The sequence below is a fragment of the Anastrepha obliqua genome, chromosome 1 (assembly GCF_027943255.1).
Source record: "Anastrepha obliqua isolate idAnaObli1 chromosome 1, idAnaObli1_1.0, whole genome shotgun sequence".
In the NCBI taxonomy this organism is placed as follows: domain Eukaryota; kingdom Metazoa; phylum Arthropoda; class Insecta; order Diptera; family Tephritidae; genus Anastrepha; species Anastrepha obliqua.
This window is the reverse complement of record NC_072892.1, coordinates 171709572-171720557: the sequence shown is the minus strand read 5'-3', so window position 1 is coordinate 171720557 and position 10986 is coordinate 171709572. Positions and strand designations below refer to the sequence as shown.

Sequence of the window (10986 nt, the reverse complement as noted above, 5' to 3'; positions counted from 1 at the left end):
TACTTAAGTTTTCGCGACTTACACAAAAGCGACACTGGAGCGAAGCATAGTTGTATTTGTAGCATATCAATTTGCTTGTGCGCTTTTGTAGTTTGCAGGATTTCACATCAATTCATATATCGAGAATGATAAAGGGCGCCTTCCTGCGTCTCCCTGCTGCTTGGCTGCAAAGAAAGTCTTATACCGTCAACAAAATTTTATGGAATATAACTACGAGTTTATGAATTATGTTTCGAGCGTGGAAAGTTTAGGGAAAAAATAATTCCATAATTTTGGCACCGGGTAACAGCCAGGCGACAATTAGTGACCTAGGCTTGCTGTTTGCGCGTTTGAGATTTGTCGAGAAACGCCAGAGCCCTCTCTCTCGAATGCATCCGAATACTTCTGCTAGGCTGATGAGTTGTTCGCTAGAAAAGGGGCTCTGGAGATGGTTTCACTGCGAAGTGAGAGGATTGAGATTGAGAAAATGTGGTATACTCCTAGAAAGATGGGTCTCGCATCATCTCAGCAAACGTTGGATTAGTGCGCAAACACGCAAAGTCGCGAGATCCTGCTGGTCATGTGTTTAGATTACAGAGCTTTACCACAGATTGTGAAGCTTCAGCTGTCTTCGCCCAACAACGAGCAAAAACAAAAGAACAAAATTATTGGAAAAGTTTCGAGTAAGTAATTTTATCTAGATTTCATTGAGTTTTAATAAAATAAGGTGCAAATTTCAAGTGACTCGAAAATATTGTTGCTTTTTGACATTCTGCCCTATCACACAATCCATCGTAGCAAATCTCCGAATGTAAATGTCCGCTCCCATGTGAACTCGAAAAGGTGTTGCCATACGCATATTTTAAATTTTGACGTTTCGAAATCAAATGTTTTGCAATAAATTGAAATTTCAATAAAGACAAGCGTAAATAAATTTTATGAGACTGAAATATATGTATATTGAAAAAACAAAGCTTTTAAGTGTTATGGACTCTTCGTTGATATTTTCTATAATGTTGGTGGAGGCGGAAGGTGAAAGAAGTAGATCGAACATGAAAATTCAACGAAAAATATTAAGGGACGCAAGCAATCCGCTCGATATCGAGGACACAATGTAAGTATAGGAATAACTTCATAGGTTAACTTTATTTTATGAAACAGGTTTACTACAAATTACCGCTTGAATAAGGCGGCGTTTTTGTACGTCTTAAGAGTCCTAGATGGAAATGCACGCTCAATGAGGTCGTGTTTCATCTCTTCGCTCCAGCGTTTGTCTTCCGTATTACGTTTTTTTACGGAGGGTGGGTACGAGCATGGAGTGGGAAAGGACTTTGACATTCTCATGGCTCAATCCACATTTTGTGGCGCATTAAAAGACGTGTTACACACTCTTCAATGTCACCTATGTCCTCAGTGGGTGAATCTTGATTTAAGCAACGAAGAAAAAAGACAAAGATGGACTTTTATCGAAAATATGGATTTTCTGGTGCGATTTTATGTGTAGACGGAACACACATTAAAATTGTTGCGCCAGCTAAGGACAAATTCCTGTATTTCAATCGTAAAGGGTACTATAGCATCAATGCTATGATTGTAAGTCTTGCAAAAACTGATATTTCAAATATATTTCTAATTTTTTATTTATTGCAGATATGCGATAATAAAATGAGAATTCGTTACGTGAATGCGTAGTATCCTGGCAGCAACCACGATGCTCATATTTGGAATGCAAGCAGCGTGCGAAATTTTTTTGAAAATAAATACCTAAACGGCGAACCAAACACTTGGCTTTTGGGTATGTGCATACACATATAGACCGTTTGAATTATTTTTTCCTAAAATGATTTTATTTATTCCACAGGAGACGCTGGATATGCTCTAGAGCCATGGTTAATGATACCTTTTCGTTCACCTACAACAGGAAGCGCCGAAGGAAACTACAATAAAATACATGCAAAAGTCAGAAATACAGGGTGGCTGATGAATTTTGCTACATTAAGAAACTCAAATAACTTTTTTTTCGTGTATGGAATTCATTTATTTTTTTTTTTTCAAGTTGAAGATCATTAAATTTTATTAAATGTAGCTTAACTAGTTTTAAAAATAATTGAATTTAAATGCCCCCCATGCTCGTTGACACAAGTGCGGCATCTTAGTAAAAAGTTGTTCATTGCTGCTTTGAGAGTTGCGACAGGAATAGCCGCAATTGTTGCCCGAATGGATTGTTTTAGTTCATCCAAATTTGTTGGCTTTGTTTTATAAACTTCTTCTTACCCCACAAGAAAAAGTCAGGTGCAGTAAGGTCAGGCGACCTGGGGGGCCAACGAAATTCGGAGTTTCTTGAAATCAGTTTATTGGGAAATTTTCGTCGCAACTCTGTCATAACAGTCTGGGCTATGTGAGACGTTGCCCCATCTTGTTGAAATCACACAGAGTTGAAAGGAATTCTCTTTCGGCGTAGTTCTGGATAGAAAAATTCTTTCAGCATTTTCAAATAACGGTCTCCAGTAACCGTAACGGTGTGACCATTTTCTTCAAAAAAATAAGGCCCGACAATACAGCGTGAAGAAACCGCACACCACACTGTCACGCGAAGAGGATGCAATTCCGTCTCGTGGAGTATCTGTGGGTTAGAAGTACTCCATATTCGACAATTTTGTTTGTTCACATTGCCGTTTAAATCGAAATGGGCCTCATCAGACATGAAAAGGCAGTTTAACATGTTTTGGTCTTCTTCCACCATTTGCAGGATCTTCTGGCAAAATTCCAAGCGAATCGGCAAGTCTGCTGCATTCAGTTTGTTAACCATTTGAATTTTGTAGGGAAATAAGTCTAAATCTTTGTGCATTATTGTTTGCAAAGACTGTCGGCTGACACCAAGTTGAGCAGATAAGCTTCTTGTTGAAACCCTTGGATTGCTTTGTATAGCTGCAGCTACAGCAGCGATCGTTTCCTCCGTCCGAACTGGTGGGTTTCGATGATAAGGCCTTCTTGCGACTGTTCCTTGCTCAGCAAAATTAGTCACCAGTCTCATTATGGTCCATCTGCTCGGGGGATCGCCGCCAAACATCCGCCTGTACTCTCTCTGTACCAAAACTACGGACTCCAGTGCGTGATAGCGGCGGACTATCCAAATTCTTGTTTGCGTGTCCCAGTTATCCATTTTAATAAATTTTAAAGATCAATCTGCAAATTAAAACAAAAATGGAACAGATAACTTAAAAAGAAAAAAAGTTATTCAATTTTTTTTGGTAGCGGCTTTCATCAGCCACCCTGTACTATAGAAAGGACCATAGGTGTATTTAAGAACCCATTCAGATGCCTTCTGGGTGCTCGTGAGCTTTATTATGAACCCATGAAGGTTTGCCAAATAGTAAACGTTGCCGCAGCATTGCACAATATTTGTATCCATTATCGCGTGGTTGATGATTTTTCAGAAAATGTTGAAGAAAACCATTTTAATCAAACGCATGAACCTTCTCCTTCAACATATACTGATGCAGCTATACGGATAAGGGAATCTATATCTTCAACATTAACACGACTCTAATATTCAATTAAAAAATAGCAAGACTTATATGTATTATGTATTATATGTATGTCTGTTCTTTTTTCTTTTCTGCTAGCTTCCTTTTAATATACGCCTTCCAGTCTAGCCATACCTAGTAAATACGATACATATACATATATACACACAAGTAAGGCACAGTAAACATTTGTAGTTTTCAATAAAAAATGTGTATTAATTTTTTTTTTTTTGACAACGCTTCGAGGCTCTTATTTTCTACTTCTAACATTTGTTGTTTTATTTGATTTTTGGCTGCATTCAAGCACTCCATGTTTCTATGGTGCCTACGCGTTTCTTCCAGGTCGGCTGCTTTCAGGTCGCACATTTTTCAAAATGCTGCAGACTCTTTGCTTGGAAGTCCTTTTGAAGCGCTAGCTGCTCTTTTATAATATCTGCAGTACTTGTACCCACTCGCTTTTGGACAGTTGGTGCACGTCTCGTGAAAGAAGGACTGCAGTTATCCGACAGCATGGATACGTCCGGATCGGTTCCACTATTCTCTGCCTCGACAGTAGCAGGTAGTCACACACACTTACTGTGCCTGTGATATCGTGCGTGCTGATCTCTAAAGCGGTCAGTCTGATGACTTCTTCTTCCATCTTATTAAAGTGGTGCTGCTTATATCGGCCACCGCCAGTTGTTGTTTGCTCCCTCTTGTTTTCGGACAATTTTCGCTTTATATAAGCCTTCCAATCTAACCACACCTGAAATAAAAATATGTTGTGCAAACGGTTAATGTACTTATATACAGCCCTTTATTACCTTTTTCCAGCTTGATACATCTTTGGTTAGTGGGCCTATACTGTTAAGCTGCTGCGCAACATTTTGCCAAAACTCGGCTACCTCTTCCTTCGAGCATTTGGAGAACTCCTGAGCAATTTCTGGCTTCTCCTTTATTAGCTCCAACAAACTGGCATACTGCTGACGTGTTGTTACAACTTTGTACCTGTAAAAATCAAATAAAAGTACATATACTTAAAAAATTCCTTTTTGCTTACATTGTAGTTTAGTTAATAAATTTTCTTTTTATTACTACTTCTTATTTTTGTCCGTTAGTCTAACGTTGTCGTAGAAAAATTGTACGAAACGGTAAGATTTGACGTTACGAGTATATTCAGTGAATGCTACTCTACGAATTTCGAATGTGTGTTCGGAGCTATTCGAATTGTATGATTACAATTTCTTAGTTTCTACGAAAAACAGTCTACGACGGATTCTATGATAGGGCTAATTGTTTCTCGCTGAGGGGTTGCGTATGTTCTTCCAGACAAAAAAAAATACAGGTATTCCTTATTCAGTAGGGAGGTATCTCATCCGAGGCTTAGTTTCGGTTTTCATTCCGTGGTATTTTTAAATGGTGGGTCCCAAACCGAGCATCGTCTTCTAACATTAGCTCGCTCTGTAAGGTACTTGTGCAAAGCCCGGAAGTTGTGAGCTGCTTGAAGCATATGCAGAACAATCGTCCTTCCCATTCCCAAGTGAATGGCAATCAGTGACTCTCCCCATTTGCGTGGATCTCTATTTACATATGAAGCCATGATCCTCCGTGCCAGTCAAGAAAAACAAGACTCCAAGTGCAGCACCAAACTGTTAAATTTTCGCAAAGGTTTTTTTTTCGTTCTTCGTATTGTCTTTTTGTTAAAACAGCGGCCAAGGTAAAAAAATTTTGAAACGGTTGAAGTGCCAGTCTGGCTTTCCTCAAGTAGCATTAAAGCGCCTATTTGATACCATTATGAGACCTCCAACAGGAAGATATCTACAACCAGTCAGAGCTGTTAATATAATGGAGGAGATTGATTGGGTTTAGGTTGGCGCACTGCCCCAGGCTGTCGAACAAAGGAGCTCACAGCTGCTAAACTCGGACATTTATAGAGCCAAACTCGGACATTTATAGAGAAAATCTTCTACAGTCTCCTTCTCTGAAAGGTCCCCACAACTTCTGCAATGGGGGTTAAATGGTAACCCTATCTTTTCCGCATGTGTGCCGATCGTCCAGTAACCGGTAAACACAGCTACTAGTTTGGAAATTTAATGGTTAGGAGTCCAAAAGACTTTCTGAGTCCTTCGTATATCGTATTGGGGCCAAAGGAATTTCGAAATAGCACATGAAGAAATGGAGCTTCATCTTTTCTGCGCTTTCCTGAGAAATAATTTGTACAGTTCCCCTCTAACATTTGGCAAGGGGATGTCGATGACCGGGTAGGAGATCTCTGAGGCCACTTCAGTCCCCTTCCTCGCAAGGTCAACAGCACTTTCATTTCCCTCTATGTTCCTATGTCGTGGAACCCAGATCAGAGATTTGATCTCCTCCTTCCAGGAACTTACTAGGTTCGTTCTGCACCATGGCGTCGACAGAACCTTAATCGCGGCTTGACTATCGAAGAAAATGGTAATATCTCCCTCGCTCCGCGTTCGCATTAAGCATTTTGAATGCCTGCAGGATCGCAAAGACTTCTGGTTGAAAAACACTAGCGGTGTTCAGTAGTTTAAAGGAGATCGATAAATTGGCTAATTTAGAGAAGCCCCTGCTCCTTCTCCCGATTCCATCTTGGAACCGTCAGTGAAGACAGAGGTGCAAGTTTTGGTGCAGGTTTTCCACTCAATCCAATCCTGCTTATTTGGAAAGATTGACCTAGCACGACCCTCAAACTTTAGTTTGCGGATAGAGAGATCTGTTCGAAATTCGGAGAAATACGGTGTGAACTGCCGGAATATGCTATCATGTCCCTTGAGAGATTTCCTTCAGATGCCAATCTCCTTTAACCACTTTGAGCTGCGATGCAAATGACGGTAAAGTCCATGTGAAGTAAGTGCAAAACGGCATTCTGGGAAGCACTGAGGCAAATTTTACATGCCACGGTGAGGCCAATGCATGCAGTCTCTTGAATCCTCCCCAGTTTAGTGATATTATAGCCCTTCCGAAGAGCTTCCCATCAAACGAGGAACCAATACGTTCAAATTGGCAAAACCACAGAGTTTTACATCCACAGCGCGACCTGTGGCTTGAGTTCCCACTTTTTACCCAACATAGATTTGCAGGATTAGACGGCTATACTGGCCTTCTTTACCCAACTTTCAATGTGTAGTAAGTGCAAACGAATATCAATAACTTCTAAATAAAATATTTAGAACATCACTTCTTGAAAGGTATAAAGAGTTCCCCTAAAGTATTGCAAAACCTACATTTTGTACAAAGCAAAACGCAGAGGAAAACATTCAAAGTGCGAACCCAATGCAATATGAATGTTATTATCTGTGTGTGTGTGTGGGTACACATGTATGAGTGTTGGATGGCAAAGGTGCCACTTTTCCATTAGCGACGCTCAATGCTTCCATTGTGAAATGCATTGAAAGCGAAACGTCCTTCTCTTTGGCGATAAGGCGCCTTTTATGCACGACAAATGGGCAAAGCGATTGTCAGACACACACAACCGAACGCAGAAGGCAGCAGCGAAGAAAAAGTAGAGAAATTCAATTTACAAATAGCAAGAAATTGTTCATATAAACACAGGCACACACACACACACAGCCACACAGTTACACTCGTTGATATAATTCTTGCCTTCATTCACCTGCTCCGAACGCTTTTTGCTATTACTCCTGTGCTCATGTGTTTGTGTGTGTGTGTGTATTTGCACCTACATACAGCCATTTCGCAATTGCTCCTTTGCAATGGCAGTCAACATTTCGCCGGCGGCAACCACATTTCTTGCCTTATTTTATGCAGTGAACCAATTGTGGCAGTTATCTTAATGCGACATTGGCACAGTTGTCCCCGCCAATCGCCACAACGCCACTGCACTGCATTACTTTACTCCGCGCGAATGGCATTTAAACTCAAACTCAAGCTCAAACTCAATTTATATGTACCGCTGATTGTCGCTTTGCTGGCGATAAAATTAGGATTAAATTGATTTAATTTGTGGCACTGAAATGGCGCCTGCCTGCAGTGCCGACGCTGATTTTCTAAGTTAACTTCTACTCTGCTACAGTTCTTGTTGTGGCTGTTGTTGTTGTTGTTGCTGATGTCACAGTGGAAACAACAAATAGCAAATCAACAAATCAACAAATCTTCTTTAATGCGTTTAGAGAATTACGGGCGTAGATCGTAGATTTGTCGCCACAGCAATCGATTGCGATAAAATGAAATCATTGTAAAATTTGCTGCGTTTTATGGAGTCAAAGCATTTACATAAGTGAAATGAATTTCTTTGAACGCAAGAAAACGCATTTGCGCGCTACAGAAAGGGAGATAAATTGCCGTTAAGCAGAATTACCTTTTCAGTAAAACAGTTAAAGCATCTACGAGCAGCGATTAATGTTTTGAAGAAATATTTCTACATAAAATCTTCTACAGCATCGGGTCACACGGTAACCTCTAACGATGAAAATTTCCAAGAAGGACGCACTAATTCTGGCAGTACCATGAAAAAGGAAATTCTTACCTGTTTAAGCCAAACAATCAGTAGATTTCCGTCACTGCTTTGGTAGTGTAGAGCGTTTGAAAATGAGCATAGTTCAAATCTGCTACTCATTCATACTTTTGCCCAACAAAAACCAGACTACCCTACGACCAGAAAGTAGCGGGATTGTTTAAATAAAACAAAACAGATTTAAATTTCAGCCAAATTTATTTTATCTCTTTCAAAATATGACCCGTCTGAAGCAACACACTTGTGCCAACGTTTAACCCAGTCCTCCATGCAGCCCTGGTAGGCCGACGAAGGGATGGCCTTCACCCGACTAGAATAACAGTGAGGCATGCCGAAGAATCAGTTAGTCTCGAATTAGGCAGGCCTTACTGAGGCGCGCCTCACTATTACCTTCCCAGGCCCACGTTAGGCAAGGCAAAGATTGGCATGCAAGAACAATACCAAATTTGGTTGTGGTCACGAAAATCTGTGGCAGTGTCTCCCTTAGGCATAAATTGGAATCCCTAACTGATTTGTAAAAGGGGTTACGGACTATTACCGAAGTTCGGTTTTTCGAACCTGTACTTAATGAGGCAGATGTGTGGCGATACCTTTCGGGACTTGGGCCTAGTTTGGCTGTCATATGAGGCGGAAATTTGGAATGCGGTCTGCCTTATTTGTGCCTAATCACCGCCTTACCAAAATTTCTAGTCGGGCAGCTCTTTCGTCGCATTTCCTTTGATCTCCTCTATCGACTGAAATCTCCATGCACGAAGTGGTAACTTCAACTTGAGGAACAAAAAGAAGATCCGATGGCGCTAAAAAGTGGCAGATGTGTGTCTTACAGTCCTATCAATATAGCAAAAAAATATGGATCGGTTCCCAATTGCGCGGTTCGTTTAAATGAAACATTCCCGGTACTTTTTGAACATAGAGTACTTCATTTTAATGGCAGATTTCCTCTTCCACATTTTTTGCTACTTCATACGAGTTCATTTTCTTTAGTTTAATTAATAAATATTTTCAAATAAATGTTCAATATTAGGCTATTTTTCTCCCCTGGGCGAGTTCAACAAAGCACGCAGTCGTTGCTTGCTCGTGCTAACCGGCGCCAGTTGGGCACACCAAGTGAAGCCAAGTCCTTCTTCAGCTGATCTTTCCAACGCAGAGAAGGCCTTCCTCTTCCTCTACTACCACCAGCTGGTACCGCATCGAATACTTTCAAAACCGGAGCGTTTGTATCCATTCGGACGACATAACCCAGCCAGCGCATCCACTGGATCTTTATTCGCTGAGCTATGTCTATGTCGTCGTAAAACTCATACAGCTCATCGTTCCATTGCCTCCGATAATTGTCGTTGCCAACGTGCAAAGGTTCAAAAATCTTACGCAGAATCTTTCTCTCAAACACTCCAAGGGACGCCTCATCGGATGTTGTCATCGTCCAAGCTTCTGCGCCTTGAGTTAAGACGGGCACGATGAGAGTCTTGTAGAGTGTTAGTTTTGTTTGTCGAGAGAGGACTTTACTACTCAGTTGCCTACTTAGCCCAAAGTAGCACTTGTTGACAGAGAGATTCTACGTTGGATTTCAAGCCAGACATTGTTATCGGTGTTAATGCTGGTTCCTAAATAATCGAACTCTTTTACAACCTCAAAATTATAACTGTCAAAAGTGACGTGGGTGTCGATACGCGAGTGTGCCGATTGTTTTTTTGATGACAGGAGGTACTTCGTTTTATTCTCGTTCACCACCAGACCTATTCACTTTGCCTCTTTATCCAGTTTGGAGAAGGCAGAACTAACAGCGCGGTTGTTAAGGCCGATGATGTCAATATCATCGGCATACGCCAACAATTGTACGCTCTTATAAAATATTGTGCCTGAGCGCCTAAGTTCTGCTGCTCGCGTAATCTTTTCTTTTATCAGCTTAAGCTGAACCTTCGATTTGGTACCTCATGGCTCGGAGAGGTATTTCCCAACTTTGGTGGCGCTGTATTGAGCAACGTCATTTAGCTGGACTAGTTTTGCGGGGATACCAAATTCAGACATTGCGGCATATGGGCATCGGTATTTTGCAAGACTTCGCATATTAAGAATAAATGGCCAGTTCTGGATTTTCTGTTGGTTGATGGTGAATTTTTGTCTTTCGCACGATAGGACCTTGTACGCGATAAATTGAACTTATGCGGTTAATTACCCGTCGTCTTATTTGAATAGCTCAGCTGGCAATCAGTCGGCTCCCGCAGCTTTGTTGAACTTTAGCTGCATTATCTCTATTCTCAACTCGTCATGGTCGGGTAGAAGAACGACAGTTCCGTCGTCAACGATTGGGGAGTCGGGATCTTCACACTCTCTGCGAGATTCACAGTTGTCACTACTCACCAAACTGCGAGATGTGTTCTCTCCATAACTTAAGTACGCTCAGGACGTCACTCACCGAATCGCTGTTTGTTTCGCATAAAAATCGCTCATTTTCATAATAAGTTTGAGTAATTTGAACTCGTTGTTCTACACGACAAATGTCAACAATAACATTAAAAAACGTACCGTCTAGAAATTATTCACTATTGACCTCTAGGCGCCATTTCTTAAATACCCTTTAGTTTGCATACTTTTGGCGGAATGTTTTGTAAAGCAATGTAATTACATAACAGTTTGAGTGGCATATGATGAGGGACGGAACGCTTGTCTTTGGACTGTGCTACGATGGGAACAGATGGTTTCGTATGCTATCAGGGATATCAGGACGCCTTGAAAAGTAATGCTATGGCATAAGAGTTCGTCAAAACAAAAATAATGCAGTGTTGCCAAACGATATGTAACGTTTCATCATCATCACTGTTTTCTTTATTCCTTAGCGAATCACCTTACCGACAACACCTACACGCCATCTCGTCCGATTACTGCATAACGCCTTCAGCTGCTTCAAGCTTAACCAGAGTTAAGCCGCCTCGCTGTCCACAGTTCTTTTCCAGGTTTCCGTTGGCCAGCCAAGCGCTCTTCCTTTCGCTGTGAGTGGGTTCCATT

At 41.1% G+C, this 10986-nt stretch overlaps 1 protein-coding gene across 1 annotated transcript; it reads right to left on the bottom strand.

Moving 5' to 3' along the window:
• Positions 1-3631: 3631 nt before the first annotated feature.
• Positions 3632-10431, bottom strand: LOC129238589 (uncharacterized). The gene is given in 6 exon segments (XM_054873662.1): positions 3632-3641; positions 3745-3892; positions 3895-4040; positions 4076-4251; positions 4310-4493; positions 10397-10431. Coding segments are annotated over 6 exon segments (699 nt in total).
• Positions 10432-10986: the final 555 nt, after the last annotated feature.